This window comes from Mobula birostris, chromosome 5 (genome assembly GCF_030028105.1).
Source record: "Mobula birostris isolate sMobBir1 chromosome 5, sMobBir1.hap1, whole genome shotgun sequence".
Classification (NCBI taxonomy): Eukaryota; Metazoa; Chordata; class Chondrichthyes; order Myliobatiformes; family Myliobatidae; genus Mobula; species Mobula birostris.
This window is the reverse complement of record NC_092374.1, coordinates 31,098,064-31,116,170: the sequence shown is the minus strand read 5'-3', so window position 1 is coordinate 31,116,170 and position 18,107 is coordinate 31,098,064. Positions and strand designations below refer to the sequence as shown.

At 39.0% G+C, this 18,107-nt stretch overlaps 1 protein-coding gene across 1 annotated transcript in view; it reads left to right on the top strand.

Annotated features, from left to right (window-relative positions):
* Positions 1–18,107, top strand: part of LOC140197213 (interleukin-6 receptor subunit beta) — an 82,011-nt gene that overhangs the window by 13,310 nt on the left and 50,594 nt on the right. The window contains exons 4-5 of the mRNA XM_072257140.1: positions 10,936–11,090; positions 16,345–16,475. Coding sequence (XP_072113241.1) covers positions 10,936–11,090; positions 16,345–16,475 — 286 coding nt within the window. The remainder of the gene's footprint in view (positions 1–10,935; positions 11,091–16,344; positions 16,476–18,107) is intronic.

Sequence of the window (18,107 nt, the reverse complement as noted above, 5' to 3'; positions counted from 1 at the left end):
CTTTCTATGTGATATGCAAGCCATATCTGTACAATATGGAGAGCAAACTGTTGCCCTTATATAAAGCTGCCCCCTCCATGCAGCTGACAATCCAAAGGAACGGCAGAGGTCGACATACGTTGTTTGGCACCAGCGGAGTCACAGGAGTTGCCAGCTAGCACTGAACTCAGTGTAGTACTGCCTTAGGGACTCCAGCTGTGGATTTTTCCTCAGGGTTTACTCCTGAAGTCTTCCCCATGAGTGGGTATAGCTGCAATGCACCGGAGGTTTGAGGTCTGAGCTTTCCTCCTCTAGGTGAGCTGCCAACCACGGCTGATGAGCCCCATTTGGTTTTAAAGTGCCAGTAACCTACCTTTGCCCCTTCTGTCAATAGAAACAGTTCTGCAGGATAGTAGCTAAGCCACATGTGAAGGCCAGGAGTTGGAAGGTTGTCAGAGGCTATTAGAGATGCACACCATTGGGAACATTTAAAAGGCAGAGGGAGCTTATTCCCACTACAACCCCTGGCTATAACAATCTTAAAAAAACACCTTTGAACTAAAAAATTGCAATTATGAAATCTAAGGAATGGAATTAATACATCTACAGGTCTGTTTAACACTGGTGAGGAGGACATTGTAGATAAAATAAAGTAGAATAAACTGAATTAGCACATGAAAAATGTGGATTAACAAATGAAAGCCAGTTTGCATTTGTTAAAAGCAAATTGTGTTTGATTACCAATTCAAAATTTTTGATGAAATAACTAAGAGAATTAATGAGTATAGTACAGTTGTTGGCACCAAGTTTGCAGTCAATGGTTAGTCACTTCCACCCAGTGCTGAGCATCTTAGCCTATGCGGATCTCCCAACCAAACATACGACAGAGGTGACTCAATCCTCAGTGATAAGGCTCTGCACTGAGGCATGGTGCTGTGAGCATAAACTTTGCCACATTTTGCTGATGAAACTTTGACAGTCAGATAATCTGAGATAACTCAGGGACCATCAAAGAATTCCAAATATTTAATGTTCTCATTACAAAAAAACTAACACTTAAGTATATCAAAGATACAAAGCAATTAAAACCAGTATGCTGAAACACTAATAATTAAAGATCAAATTAACTAAAATTTATCTTAATCCCTCAGAGCTGCTCCTCTCTAAATACCAAATGAGAGTAGGAAGTTGATGGACTGCTTTTTATACTCACAGAAAGGAACTAACTACAAAATCTTGATCCTTACAGGAATAGGATTACAGTTGCTCATAATCAGTGGGAGAAGTTTCAATTTGTGGAATCAGAAAAATCCTAAAATCCCTGAGTACATATCCTCTAAGTTATTGAAGAAACTATTATCTGTGCTCTCTAATCCAGTTAATGCTTACCTATCCAGATCTCTTGCTTAGACCTGCAATCATTTATTCCATATCTCCATATCTCTCCACACTGAGTTGACTGACACCTTTGGGCACTGATGCAGAGGAAGGATTTCAAATTCCTATGTAACTAACACTTTGACCCCTTTGCAACAAAGTTATCCCATCTCGAATTATTTCAGACAGCAGAGAGGTGGGCTTCATTGCTACCAAAGCTATCTACTTACTGTGCATTTGTTGCCATGTTAGCTTCATAACCGAACTGCTACGATCATTATCTGTCTATATTAGGCTGCACTTCTAGATTAACCCTTATACTCTATGTCAGGTATTTGATTATATGAATTGTACCATCTCAAATTCCCCGGGTCAAGGGAGTGTTTGAAGAATAGTGTGAGTGAGTAGTCACCAGTGTTTTCAAAGGTAATGAGGTCTGCAGCTGCAAAAGGCTGAGAGAACTTTGCAGTGGTAGGGTGATCCAATGAACTTAATGACAATTGATCACACTTTAATGAGTTGCAGGTATTTGATTGATCGCCCTGAAATAGTTCAGTACACTTAATACAATGCAAGTGGTGCCTTTGCAAGTGACACTCCTGATAAAGACAAATGCCTACTGCCGTTTATAAACAGAGCATCTGGGTAAGCTGCAATGGAATAAGTTGTGATGATCATATTAGCTGTTGTAAGGGAAAATACCCAGGTGAAAAATTCAATGTGCTGTCCAGGAAGTAAGACATTTGACATTTGTGCAAGTTGCTTCCGATTTAATAAGAATAGTAATTGTGTGCTAGTGAAAGCCTGTTGTGATGTGGCTATCTGTCCAAATCAGTGTGAAATTTCCAGACAATTTAACCATAATCTTCTGAAATTGTCATAGATCAAGAATTATCATATTACATTGGAAAACTGATAATGTACATCCATTATTAAGAAGAATGTGAGAGAAACAAGCTGCAAACTACTTAATCAGATAAAAGCTGAGTGTTTAGGGAAATTTAAGGTGATTATAGTTTACACAATTACAACTGAATTTGTTAAATTTACATAAGTATTTGATGCAGGATATAATTTATATGGGGTCCTGGATGGCACGTTATTGGAGACACTATAAGTTAAAAGCCATGGCAAATTGTTGGGCTGATTCAAAATTTGATTTGGTGATGAGATTAAGAGAACAGAGTGAATCAAAAAGGAAGTGAACAGAGAACAGAATCTGTGTTGAACCTCAACAATTTACTCTATTTATTATTGACAGTTTAGATCGGAGGTAGGAATTTAATGAAAGTTGTCACACCACATGTGTGGACAGATAGATAGGTGACAGCCATGAAGGGCAGGTAGGCAATGCAGGAGTCCTCTTGACAAATGCACCCTTTGGGATACTGGGTAGGGTGGGGTGGAGAGCCTTACAGGGTAAAGGAGCAGAAGCCAGATGGTGATGGGTTCTGTCGTGCAGCAGGGAGGGTCAAAGACAGTGAGCAGGCGCGTACATTCCGTAAGGGGAGGATAAGCAGCTGTGTTGTGATCATTGTTGATATATATGATGTAAGCGAGGAGAGGGATGAGGATGAGGTCCGGCACAGGGAATTTAGAGAGCGGAGTAGAAATTGGGAAGTAGGACATCTAGAGTAGTAATCGCAGTATTACTCCCTGTGCCACGGGGTAGGGAGCTTAGAAATAGAGTTAGTCACGGCATTAAAGTTTACAGAGAGAAAGCAGGGTAATGGGGTTGAGAGGGATAGTAAAGCAGTCATGATAGAACTGTGGAGCAGACTCGATGGGCCAAATGGCCTAATTCTGCTGTGCTATCTTGTAGTCTTAAGATCTGACTAATCAGGAACCTATCTACCTCTGCTTTAAATATACTCAATGACTTGGCCTCCACAGCCATTCGTGGCAATGAATTCCACAGTTTCACTCCCCTCTGGCTAAAGAAATTCCTCCACATCTCTATTCTAAATGGACATCCATATATTCTGAGGCTGTGCCCTATGGTTCTAGACTCGCCTGCTATAGGAAACATCCTTTCTACGTTCACACTTTCTAGGACTTACAATGTTTAATAGGTTTCAATGAGATGCCTCCTCATTCTTCTAAACTCTAGCGAGTACAGGCCCAGGGCCATCAAATGCTGCTCATTCGTTGAGCGGAAACAGGAATATTTCCTGCTTCCGATGGGATAATCCCAAAAATTGCTGTAAGTAAATTAGATTGTAAATCCAGATCCAAGACTTTTGATAGCATTTTTAAAACATCTCTAGCTTTATTAATCTAGTTATCTAGCTTTATACAAGACCAAAACATGAGTTAAAGTGGCCACCCCAATATTACATCTGTCACAAACAGGATTAATATTGGAAAAAATACGCGCTAGTTTATCCTTTGACATATGGTCCCGATGCACTACCTTGAACTGTATAAAGGAATGACGGGCACAAATAGATGAGTTATTAACCAAATGAAAAAATTTACTCCATTCATTATATGAAAAAGACTCTTGAAATTCCGATTCCCAAGCATGTTTAGTTTTATCATTAGATATTATTCGTGAATTCAATAACCATTCAAAGATTATAGCTATCAACCCTTTTTTGAAATGGTTTAAGCTGAAAGAGAGCATCTGTCCTATTAGGTGGATAAACAGAAGGGTAATTTGGCAATAAACCACGTAAAAAAATCCTAATTTGTAAATATCTAAAAAAGTGTACATTAGATAAATCATATTTATCCAGTAACTGAAAAAAAGACACTAAACAATCCCCTAAAAACAAATCTGAAAAAGTTATTATTCCCTTGGTTTTCCAAATTAAAAAGGCCTTATCCAAAATTGATGGTTTAAAAAAATAATTGAGATGGATATTACTAGAAAGAATAAAATTATTTAACTCAAAAAATCTACAAAACTGAAACCAAATTCTTAATACGTGTTTAATAATGGGATTAAAATCTTGTCTACTAATCTTAGAAAATAAAAAGGGAAGAGGAGCTCCCAGTAAAGAGGCCAAAGAGAACCCCTTCACTGCGTTTTCCTCCAAATCCAACCATGAAGGACATTCATGTATATCTGAATAGTGAATCCAAAAAGTAATATATCGAATATTAATTGCCCAGTAGTACATTCTAAAATTTGGCAAAGCCATACCACCATCCTTTTTTAATTTCTGCAATAAGGGTTTACTCAATCTAGCATTTTTATTGTTCCAAATATAAGAAAAGATTATAGAATCTATTCTGTCAAAGAACATTTTAGGAACAAAGGAAGGAACTGCCTGAAATATATATAAGAATTTTGGTAAAACTATCGTTTAAATAGCATTAATTCAATCTATTAATGATAATGTCATAGGCGACTATTTAGAAAGCTTTTGTTTGGTGTATTCAATTAATGAAAAAAAGTTATATTTATAGAGGTCCTTAAAATTTTTAGTAATTTTAATACCAAGATAAGTAAAGTAGTTTTTAGTAATACTAAAAGTTACTTGATAATTTGGATCCGAGTAATTATTAATAGGAAATAACTCACTTTTATGTAAATTTAATTTATACCCAGAAAAACTCCTGAATTCAGAAAATATAGATAACATAGAAGGAATAGATTTCCTAGGATCTGAAATGTAAACTAACAGGCCATCTGCATATAACAAAACCTTGTGTATTTTGTCCCCTCTCTTAATACCCTGAACAGTATTAGAATCTCTAAGAGCAATAGCAAGGGTTTCTGAAGCCAAGTTAAATACTAAAGGGCTAAGAGGACATCCCTGCCAAGTACCTCTATATAATCTAAAATAGGGAGAATTTTGATTATTAGTTATAACCGCAGCCATAGGGGCATGATAGATCAATTTGATCCAGGAAATAAATCCCAGGCCAAAATTAAATCTTTCCAATGCCTCAAGTAAGTAAGACCACTCCACCCTATCAAAAGCTTTCTCTGCATCAAGAGAAACAACACATTCAGATTCTTTAGATGGAAAAGAGTGAATAATGTTTAATAATCTTCGAATGTTAAAAAATGAATATCTAACATAGAAACATAGAAACATAGAAAATAGATGCAGGAGTAGGCCATTTGTCCCTTCGAGCCTGCACCGCCATTCAGTATGATCATGGCTGATCATCCAACTCAGAACCCTCTACCAGCCTTCCCTCCATACTCCCTGATCCCTTTAGCCACAAGAGCCATATCTAACTCCCTCTTAAATATAGCCAATGAACTGGCCTCAACTGTTTCCTGTGGCAGAGAATTCCACAGATTCACCACTCTCTGTGTGAAGAAGTTGCTCCTAATCTCGGTCCTAGAAGGCTTCCCCTTTATCCTCAAACTGTGACCCCTCGTTCTGGACTTCCCCAACATCAGGAACAATCTTCCTGCATCTAACCTGTCCAATCCCTTTAGGATTTTATATGTTTCAATAAGATCACCCCTCCTTGCATCTGCCATGAATTTGCCCACTCACCTAACCTATCCAAGTCACCCTGCATCCTCTTAGCATCCTCCTCACAGCTAACACTGCCGCCCAGTTTCATGTCATCTGCAGACTTGGAGATGCTGCATTTAATTCCCTCATCTAAGTCATTAATATATTTTGTAAACAACTGGGGTCCCAGCACTGAGCCTTGCAGTACCCCACTAGTCACTGCCTGCCATTCTGAAAAGGTCTCGTTTATACCCAATCTTTGTTTCCTGTCTGCCAACCAATTCTCTATCCACATCAATACCTTACCCCCAATACCGTGTGCTTTAAGTTTGCACACTAATCTCCTGTGTGGGACCTTGTCAAAAGCCTTTTGAAAATCCAAATATACCACATCCACTGGTTCTCCCCTATCCACTCTACTAGTTACATCCTCAAAAAATTCTATGAGGTTTGTCAGACATGATTTTCCTTTCACAAATCCATGTTGACTTTGTCCGATGTTTTCACCACTTTCCAAATGTGCTGTTATCACATCTTTGATAACTGACTCTAGCATTTTCCCCACCACCGATGTTAGGCTAACCGGTCTATAATTCCCCGGTTTCTCTCTCCCTCCTTTTTTAAAAAGTGGGGTTACATTAGCCACCTTCCAATCCTCAGGAACTAGTCCAGAATCTAAAGAATTTTGAAAAATTATCACTAATGCATCCACTATTTCTTGGGCTACTTCCTTAAGCACTCTGGGATGCAGACCATCTGGCCCTGGGGATTTATCTGCCTTTAATCCCTTCAATTTACCTAACACCACTTCCCTACTAACATGTATTTCCCTCAGTTCCTCCATCTCACTGGACCCTCTGTCCCCTACTATTTCCGGAAGATTATTTATGTCCTCCTTAGTGAAGACAGAACCAAAGTAGTTATTCAATTGGTCTGCCATGTCCTTGCTCCCCATAATCAATTCACCTATTTCTGTCTGTAGGGGACCTACACTTGTCTTAACCAATCTTTTTCTTTTCACATATCTATTTTTAGTAAATCCGGTTTGGTCATTGGAAATAACAGTAGGTAAACTACTCTCAAGTCTATTAGCCAAGATCTTAGAAAGAATTCTAAAATCCACATTCAATAAAAAAATTGGTCTATAGGAAGCACATTCAGATAAATCTTTATCTCTTTTAGGAATTAAAGAGATTGAAGCTTCATAAAAAGTTTTCGGGAGAGCCCCAGAGGAAATAGAATCAGTGAAATTTGACATAAATGAGGTGAGAGTGTATCGGTGAAAGTCTTATAAAATTCCACTGGTCCCGGAGCCTTAGCTGATTGGAAAGAGGATATAGCCCTTGCTATTTCCTCTTGTTTAATGGGTGCATCTAATGTATTCATATCTTGAATAGAAATTTTAGGTATATTCAATTTTTGCAAAAATCTATTCATAGAAGTAATACTGTCTGAAAATTCAGATTTATAAAGATTAGAGTAGAAATCCATAAATATCTTATTAATTTCATAAGGATCTACCATTTCAGTTCTATCAGGTCTTCGTATTTTCAGGATCTGTCTTCCAGCAATATTTGGATTTAAGAAGTTGCTGCTCAATGGGAAAAGTCAAAAGCAAATCATGCTGAGTTTGGAGTTCCACCCTTTCCTTAAAGAGACCTTCACTAGGCATTACTGAATAAACTTTATCTATTTCTTTAATCATATTAGTAATCAGTAAAAGTTCCACCTTAGTTTTCCTTCTTAAACCTACTGAGTATGAAATTATCTGTCCCCTAAGAAAAGCTTTCATTGAATCCCAAATAACCAAATTTGACATTCCTTCAGTTGTATTTACCTCAAAAAATAGAGAAATTTGCTCCTTAATAAAATTTACAAAGGTTGAATCTTGTAACAATGAAACATTAAGTCTCCACTGAGGTGTCTGAATATTATCAGAAAACTTCAAAGTTAGTTTATAGGTGCATGATCAGACAACGCAATCACGTCATACGTACACTCAGCAACAGAGGGCACCAATTGTGTGTCCAGCAAAAAATAATGAATTCTTGAATATTTATGGTATGCATGTGGAAAAAAAAATGTTTTTCTGTGGGATGTTTAAATCTCCAAATATCCACCAAACCGTATTCTAATAAAAAAGAATTAATACAAGTCGCAGCTTTATTAGGAAGCGAGGGATTGGTGGACGATCTGTCAATCGACAGATTGAGACAGCGGTTAAAGTCACCACCCATAATCAACTTATATTCATTTAAATTCAGCCATACAGAAAATAGCTTCTTAAAAAATTCAGGGCTATCTATACTAGGTGCATATACACACACCAAAGCCACCTTTTGACCGCATGACAGACCAATGAGAATTAAATATCTTCCAATTGGATCAGTAACAGTGTTAAGATGAACAAAAGGGATTTTAGAATTGATAAAAATAGATACCCTGCTTATTTTATTTACTGATAAAGAATGAAATAAGGGTCCTTTCCAAGATTTAAAAAAGTGATTTTCATCCTGCCTACGGATATGAGTCTCCTGTGCAAAAATAATATCTGCATGAAGTGCTTTTAATTTCTTAAAAATCTTTCTGCGCTTAATAGGTTGGTTCAAACCATTTAAATTCCAAGATATTATATTAATTTTATTAAGATCCATATTTTAAGTTTAATTTAAAAATTTCATAAAGTAAACTAATGCACAGGCACAAGCTAAATCTGAAAAAAGGGCGAAGCATGACTCGATCAGAAAGAAAAGCAAAATAATTGACAAAAAAAACCCCTTAGGATTGCCCAGTTGGAAAAGAAAAACTAATTTAATAGACCCACGCTCCTCCCCCAGAAACTCAGAAACCGTCCAATAGGTGAATGGCATGCTATTTTAATAACCTTTAACCCCTGTCTCCAGATAGCAGCCCCTGCTTCAAAGAAAACGTTATTATCACCAGAGACATAACAAGATCTAAGTAAGTCAACCAAATCAATGTCTATGCACTCATAAAGCCTGCAGTGGATTTTCATCGAAGCCGTAGCAAACAACTCCCAACTAAAGATGAGCTCAAATCGAAGAAAAAAAATAAGTAAATCTATATATATTAAATCCAAAGCTATATTAACTATAAAAGCAAACAACAGATCTAAGTGAGTCAACCAGGTCCGTGCCTAGGCACTCATAAAACGTGGAGCGGTCTTTCATCGAAACTGTTACAAACCGCTTCCCGCTAAGGATCGACTTTTCAAATTGCTTAGGAAACGGGCTTAAACTCCTTTATAAATTTCCAACCGTCTTCTGGAGGTCCGTTTTAGATGAGCATTGGATGGAGTAATCATCAGACAAGCCAGATAACACAACGAAGGGCTACAGTTAATTTTACAAAGTTCAGCCATAACTTCCTGATATTTAATTCTTTCAGCATAAATCTCTGGAGTAAAATCTTCAACTATACAAATCTTAACTTCGTTGTAAATTAGCTTATCCCTTTTCCTTGCATCTCAAAGAATAGCTTCTTTGGTTGTAAAATACTGCAAACACAGAATTACAGGAAGTGGTTTAATTTCGGCTGAAAGTTTAAGACGTCGAATTCAGTAGGCTTTGTCCAATATCGGACAGGCTTCGAGAATGTCAGTAAAGAGTGAGTATAACATGTTCGAGAAAACTTTAATGGCTCACCGGCTTCCGTATTTTCAGGCAAGCACAGTAAACGTAAATTCAACCTGCGACCTCTGCTTTACAGATCAATCGTTTTCCTCTTAATTCTTGATAATTCCAAAGTAGTCTTGTTAATTTTCTTTTCCATAACGGACATCTTCAAATCCTGCTCTTTAATAGTTTGACTCATTAATTCCTGTTCTCTTTCAATTCTATGAGTGCTCTGCTTAAACGTCAGATATCGATCTTCCAAATTCTTCAAAGATTCCTGAACAGCGAGAATGGTTTTTTCAAGCATTTCATTAGCATTCGTCAATTTATCAATTTTGGTACCAACCATACCGATCTTCTCAGTAATAGCTCCTATTAAAGAGAGCATTCTTTCTGAAGTAGAAACTTCCTCTAATTTCTTTGTTTGTTGAGCTTCGGGAAGAGTTTCGATTCGGTTCCAGATTGAATATCAGCCATCGTAAATCCTTCAGCAAAAATAATAAATCTTCAAACTTGAAACAAATCTAGCAGTGGAAAGTAATTTGTGAAAAATGGAGCTACGACAAAAACGTCTTACTGCATGAGCTGCCAAGTGGAGACTGCCTCCTTCTCCTTAGTAACAACAACTACACTCACTTCTGCCCCCTGACACTCTCAAATTTCTTGTTTATAGTTGCTTTTATAGTTGCCTTCTGTTGGTTTTTAAAAGCTTCCCAATCTTCTAACTTCCCACTATGGTTTGCTGTATCATATGCCCTCTCTTTTGCTTTTGTGCTGTCTTTGACTTCCCTCATCAGCAACAGTTGCCTTATCCTCGCATTAGAATACTTCGCCATCTTTGTGATGTATGTGTCCTGCACCCCCATAATTGCCCCAGAAGTTCCAGCCATTACTGTTTGCCGTCATCCCTGCTGGTGTTCCTTTCCAATCAACTTTGGCCAGCTCCTCTCTCATGCCTCTGTAATTCCCCTTGCTCCTCAGTAATACTAATGTATCTGACTTTATCTTCTCCCTCTCAACTGCTGAGTGATTTCTATCATATTATGATCACAATCTCCCAAGGGTTCCTTTTCTCTTGCATGAACTTGTAATTAAAAGATAGTCCATATTTCCTGTTACATCTCCTGTCCCTTGAGTTCTTTTATCTGTATCTGAACTCTACCATGTTCAGTTCTGCGTTTGGGAATATTCTGAGCCATGAGGAAGACTACTTTATAAACTGTTGGCTAGATATGTCTCTCAAATATTTCAGTAGAAAAATGCTCAATATTACTGAATGGTATTTTTCTGACTCTATTTATAAAAATAAATGAATTAATCATGATTAAAACAATGAAGGGCCATCAAGTAATTCAAGTATTCATCACTTTCCTGTTGAGTATTTGTTACAGTGCTTGTTTCTTCTTCTGCCGATAATTAAGTCTATAACTGATGTTTTAAATTATCACACAGGTATTTAACAAGATCATTACTTTTGCATACAATGAATGAAATTTGCAATTACCCTGTTTTGTTTTCAGGGGGAGAAACGTTACAATTTTTTCTGATATCACTGGTGTTTTATACACAATTCCACGAAAAAAACTTTACATTTCATCTAATGCAACAATATGGGTGGAAACGATGAATATGTGTCAAGAATCAAAGTCCATAACATTGATACCTGAGAAGTCAGGTAATACTTTCAAGAAACTAATTCATGTTGATTATTACCTGTAAGAACATACATTTAAAGTATAAATTGTTTATAAATGTTTATAGGATACAAGTTTTATCAATTTATGAATCATACAGATCAAAAACCATCAGAGTAGTTATAAGTAAAAGTTGCAGGTTATGACTATTTTCCCTGAAAAGCCATGATATATTTTAAACACAGCTATCGATGCAAATGTTGAATAAACTCTGAACTCTGATCACTGTGGGGTGCGTGAGTCACTGCATGAATGAGAAGTTTCTCTTTCTAGTGAATGAGTAAAGCATTACTTAGAAAGATCTTGGCTAAAAACTCCTGGAACATTTTCATTATTCCAGGAAACTTCGATTGGTACTCCTATCCGACTTGTCCAGATGAATGAAGATGGTTTAACATTACTTGAAAATTCGAAGTACACTTGTGACACTGAGGTTTATTTCAATAAATGTTTTCCACTCAATACTAGTTACATTCAGAATGTTACTTTGAGCAGGGCATGCATGTCCTTTGGCTGAGAGTAAGTTAGAGGCGGCACAGTGGTGCAGCTAATAGAATTACTGCCTCACACCCCAATGAACCATCTTTTATGCAATCTGTGTGGAGCTTGCATGTTTATTCTATCATTACTCAGATTTCCTCCGAGTGCTTTAGATAGCTCCTGTATCACAAAGACGTCTGTAAATTAATTGGCTACTATAAGTTGCCCTAATATGAGGGTGAGTGGTAGAATCTGATTGGAGATAATGAACATGCAAAAGGAATGCAGTGGAATGAGTGGAGGACAGCATAATTGGGTGTTTGACAGTCAATGCAGATCCAATAGCACAAGACTTTCTGTGCTGTATGATTTAATGAGCCCATGCAGAAACGTAACTAAGTCAAAGACCAGTTGGTCAAAGTTCAAAGTAAGCAACACACACAGAATGCTGGTGAATGCAGCAGGCCAGGCAGCATCTATAGGAAGAAGTACAGTCAACGTTTCTCAGCCTGAAACGTCAACTGTACTTCTTCCTATAGATGCTGCCTGGCCTGCTGCGTTCCACCAGCATTTTGTGTGTGTTGCTTGAATTTCCAGCATCTGCAGATCCTCGTGTTAAAATTCAAAGTAAAATGTGTTCAAAATTCAAAGTAAACTTATTATCCAAGCACATACTGTATGTTATCAGTTATATGATAATTCCCTGAAATTTATATTCTTGCAGGTACTTTGAGGGAAAAAAGAAGCATTATTTAATTTTATGAAATACTGTACATACACAGACAAAGAATGACAAACAACCAGTGTGCAAAAGAAGACAAAATGGGCTGATAAAAATTATACTGAGAACAGGAGCTGTAAGGAGTCCTTGAAAGTGAGTTTGTAGGTTGTAGAATCAGTTCATAGTAGCGGTGAATGACATTATCATGCCAGTTCAGGGACCTGATGGTTGTAGGGTAATTATTGTTCTGAACTTGGTGTTGCAGGAACTAAGGCTTCTATACCTCCTGCCGAATGGTGGTAGGCAGAATAGGACATGACCTGGATAGTGGGGGTCTTTGATAATGTTTTGCTGCTTTGTGTGGCAGTGCTCAATGTAAGTATGCTCAATAGTGAAAGTACTTTGTTTGTGATGGACTGGGCTATATCCACTTCTTTCTTTAGCCCTTTCCATTGCTGGGCATTGGTGCTTCCACACCAGGCTGGGCTGCAACCAGTTATGATACTCCCCACTGCATCTGTAGAAGTTTGTTGAAGTTTTTGGCGACGTGCCAAATCTACCAAAGTTCTGAGAAAGTTGAGACACTGTCCTGCCATCTTTGTGATGGCACTTAAGTGCTGGTCCCAGGACAGGCCTTCTGATGCGTTAACAGAAAAGACTTTAAAGCTACTGATCCTCTCCACCTCCATTTTAGTTCTGTCCTTTAAGCAGCTCAGTTTTTTTTGCATTCTTACCTGTGTGTCCTTACCTTTATACAGTTCTTCACTACTACTCTCAACTGAGGTCAATGACTTCATGTCAGAAACAGAAGCCAAAGCAGGCCATTCAACCTGCTTCATCATTTAATAGTTATCTCAGAGTCACTTCCCTGCACTAATCCTACATTCCTTAATATCTTTAATACTGAAAAATTAATCAATCTTTGTCTTGAAATATACCTAACAACTGAGCCCCCACAACTGTTGGGAATGAGAGAATTCCCACCTTTTAGGTGAAGATATTTCTTCTCATTTCAGCCTTGAATGATGAGTCATTTTGATACTGTGACCTCTGGTTCGAGACATCCCAGTCATAGAACTCTTCAAATCTGCATTAACTCTGTCAAACCTCGTCAGAGTTTTGCATGATCCAATAAGATCATGCCTCAGTCTTCTGAACTGAAATGATTATGGGCCAGGTTTACTTAATGTCTCCTCAATTGATAAAATCACCATTCCACTAATGGTTCTGGTGAATCTTTACTACTACTATTACTACTACTGCTAGTACAGTTACACATTTCTTTAGCGAGGCATACCAAAGTTTAGATTTTTCTCATTGGGAATTGGTTTATTATCATCACATGTACGAAGGAAAACTTTGTTTTGCATGCCAACTATACAGGTCATTTCACAAAATAGTACGTCAAGGTGGCACAAGGGAAAAGAAATAGCAGAATGCTGAATATAGTATTATATTTACGAAGAAAGTGCAGTGCAAGGTAGACAGTAAGTTCTTGGTGAGGTAGATTGTGAGGTCAGGAATCCACCTTATCATACCAGCGGTCCTTTCAAGAGTCTCAGAACAGCAGGATGGAAACATAGAAACATAGAAAGCCTACAGCATAATACAGGCCCTTCAGCCCACAAAGCTCTGCCGAACAAGTCCTTACCTTAGAAATTACCTAGGGTTACCCATAGCCCTTTATTTTTCTGAGCTCCATGTACCTGTCCAGGAGTCTCTTAAAAGACCCTATCGTGAGCACTGACAACACCTAGCACAGGGAAGAGACTCAAGTCAGCCTGTTGCAGAAGTTGGATCCAGCGCACCCAGGAGCAGGCGATTAAAGTTTTAAAAAAAAGGAAAAAAAAAACCCTATCGTATCCACCTCCACCACTGTCGCCGGCAGCCCATTCCACGCACTCACCACTCTCTGCCTAAAATCTTACCCCTGACATCTCCTCCATACCTACTTTCAAGCACCTTAAAATTGTGCCCTCTCGTGCTAGCCACTTCAGCCCTGGAAGAAAGCATCTGACTATCCACACAATCAATGCCTCTCATCATCTTACACACCTCTGACAGGTCACCTCTCATCCTCCATCACTCCAAGGAAAAAAGGCTGAGTACACTCAATCTATTCTCATAAAGCATGCTCCCCAATCCAGGCAACATCTTTGTAAATCTCCTCTGCACCCTTTCTATGGTTTCCACATCCTTCCTATAGTGAGGCGACCAGAACTGAGCACAGTACTCCAAGTGGGGTCTGACCAGGGTCCTATATAGCTGCAACATTACCTCTCGGCTCCTAAACTTAATCCCATGATTAATGAAGGCCAATACACCGTATGCTTTCTTAGCAGCAACTTTGAGTGTCCTTGAACCTGGTGATGTATATTTTCAGGCTTTCGTATCATCTACTCAATGGAAGGGGAAGAAAAGAGACTGTCCGGGGTGGGAGAGATCTTTGTTTATAATAGATGCATTTCCAAGGCAATAAGAAATGTAGTCATCAGTTATAATAAATTTTTCTCAAATGAAAAGAATATACCTCCTATGACTACAATTTTATATATTAATTTTAAGGCAAAAATAAACTTATTTCACTTTCCTGGAAGAATGTAGTCACCTTTCTGTTTCTAAACATATGTTCAAGGTACTGGTGGAGTGCCTTTTAGTTCATAGCAGTAATTTTGCTGATTTTTTTTACCACAGACCATTAGTTTCAAGATTCAAGATTCAAAAAACTTTATTGTCATTCTAACCGTACATCAGCTCTGCAGGGCAGAATGAGACAGCGTTTCTCAGGAGCAGTGCAATCATAACATAACAAATGCAACACTAAATAATAAACATAACAATAAATAGTAAGACACAACAGCCACATGTCAGTTTAAATCAAGTTATAAGTGTCCAGTGCAAGTTAAAAGTGTCCAAAGCAGAGTCAGGTAGAGCAGCTATTTAGCAGTCTGACTGCCTGTGGGAGGAAGCTGATTAGTAGTCTTGTGGTTTCTTGTGATGGCAGAAGAACAAACAGTTCATGGAGAGGGTGTGAGGGGTCTTTAATGATGTACCGTGTCTTCCGGAGGCATCAACTCTGAAAGAGGTCTTGGACAGAAGGATGGGAGACCCCAATAACCTTCTCTGCTCCCCTAATCACCCTCTGCAAGGCTTTTTTGTTGACAGCACTGCAGCTGGAGTAGCAGGTTGTGATGCAAAAGGTCAGCACACTCTCAACCACGCCTCTGTAGAATGTAGTTAAGATGTTAGTGGGGAGTGATGCTTGTTTAAGCTTCCTCAGAAAGTGCAATCTCTGCTAGGCCCGTTTCACAATCCCAGTGGTGTTCCTGCACCAGGTGAGATTGTCCGAGATCTGCACCCCAAGGAATTTGATGTTTTCCACTCTCTCCACTGTGGAGCCGCTGATGCTGAGGGGTTTGTGCTCAGGCTGAGACCATCTGAAATCGACGATCATCTCCTTGGTTTTGGTGACATTAAGCATCAAGTTGTTATCCCTGCACCAGCTCTCTAGGTGTTTGACCTCCTCCCTGTATATTGTTTCATCATTTTTGCTGATGAGCCCCACCACTGTGGTATCATCTGCAAATTTAATGATCAGGTTCTCCTTGAATCTGGCTGCATAGTCATGTGTTAGCAGTGTAAACAGCAATGGGCTAAGCACACAGCCTTGTGGGGATCCTGTGCTCAGTGTGATGGAGTCAGAGATGTTCCTGCCAACATGGACTGACTGTGGTCTCTCTGTCAAGAAATCCAGAATCCAGCGACACATGGCAGTGCTAAGGCCAAGCAGCGACAGTTTCTCCACTAGTCTCTGCGGGATGATGGTATTGAACGCTGAACTGAAATCAATGTATAGGATTGTACATTGTACAATGTACAGTTTAAATTAATCTTAATTATTAAAGCCAATGATTTTTTTTGTCACAAAGTTGAGGACCTTGTCTGAACCATTAGGCAACCCTGGCTGTGTAAAATAATCAAAGTTACAAATTTGCATTTGCTGTTCAAAACCTATTTTGCTTTGATTGTTTCAGAGAGACCAGAAGCACCGTCGAACTTAAACTATTCTTGGAAATCTGGACAGCTACTTCTGAAAAGGAAAGCTTCACAAAGATATCTGTATCAGATAGCGATCGCAAAAGCTGGGTCTACAGAGTGGCAACGGGTGAGTCAAGAAAATCCTTGGAATGACATACTAAATATAGATGTGTAAATTATGGGTCTCTCAAAAGAGAATGAGAAGGAAACCATAAATGTATAAAACCATGACTCTGTTCAGTTGGTACATTTTAGTCCTTGAAATATCTCAGAACACTTTGCAAATAGATGTGGTATGTTACATTTAAAAGACTCTGCAAACAATATTGAGGTGAGAATCTACTGAAGATGATCTATCTTCATGCCTTTTGCTAGTGTGGAAGTTGTATCAAGGCAAGGGTTAAGATAATGTCCAGACAAGGATACTGTCAGGCAAGAAAGGTCTTTTAAGAAAATTTTTGAAGAGGAGAGCTTCCCTTTCTACAGTAGTGTACTGGAACCATTTGGCAAAGAGAGGCAGAATAAGGATGTAATCACAGGATGAAAGCGACAGAAGCCAAGAAAGGGACAATTACTTTACTAACTTCAAAATATTATCAGTTGTTATCTTCGGCTGTCCATCGATTTTGATGTTGACTGAGCCCTGGGCAAGGTTGTATGGAAGACCGGCAGTTGCCCATGCTGCAAGCCTCCCCTCTCCATGCCACCGATGTTGTCCAAGGGAGGGACACTAGGACCCATACAGCTTGGCACTGGTGTCGTCACAGAGCAATGTCTGGTTAAGTGCCTTGCTCAAGGATACAACACGCTGCCTCAGCTGAGGCTCAAACTAGCGACCTTCAGATCACTAGACTGACACCTTAACCACTTGGCCACGCGCCAACTCATCAGTTGTTATAGAAACATGGAAAACCTGCAGCACAATACAGGTCCTTTGGCCCACAAAGCTGTGTGGAACATGTCCTTACCTTAGAAATTGCCTAGGGTTACCCATAGCCCTCTGTTTTTCTAAGCTCCATGTACCTATCCAGGAGTCTTTTAAAAGACCCTATCGTATCTGCGTCCACCACCGTCGCTGGCAGCCCATTCCACGCACTCACCACTCTCTGTGTAAAATCTGTACCTACTTCCAAGCACCATAAAACTGTGCCCTCTCGTGCTAGCCATTTCAGCTCTGGGAAAAAGCCTCTGACTATCCACATGATCAATGCCTCTCCTCATCTTGTACACCTCTATCAGGTCACCTCTCATCCTACATCGCTCCAAGGAAAATAGGCCGAGTTCACTCAACCTTATTCTCATTAGGCATGCTCCCCAATCCAGGCAACATCCTTGTAATCTTGTAGTTTCTGGAGACTTTTAACACTTGTGTTGTGATTTATCTTGCAAGTAAGGAATTTGAACATGCACAAGGTTGCCAATTGTTCAAAATCTGTAACTGTTAGTCAATTCTGTATAAAAATGGCACTTTGTTCAGACTTCAGAACAGTGTGGTGGCTGGGTCTATGCTGTTTTCTTTGTGCACGTTAAATAAAGTGTGATTGTGGGGTGAGTACAAGTTTTCAGAGCCCAGGTAGTTGGGAACAACAATTGGATACAGCCCATTCATCACAGGAAATGCCCTCCCCACCATTAATCACATCCACAAAGAGCAGCATCCATCATCAAGGACCCCCACCATCCAGGCCATGCACTCTTCTGTTTGCTACTATCAGGAAGAAGGTACAGGAGCCTTGGGTCCCATACCAACAGGTCCAGG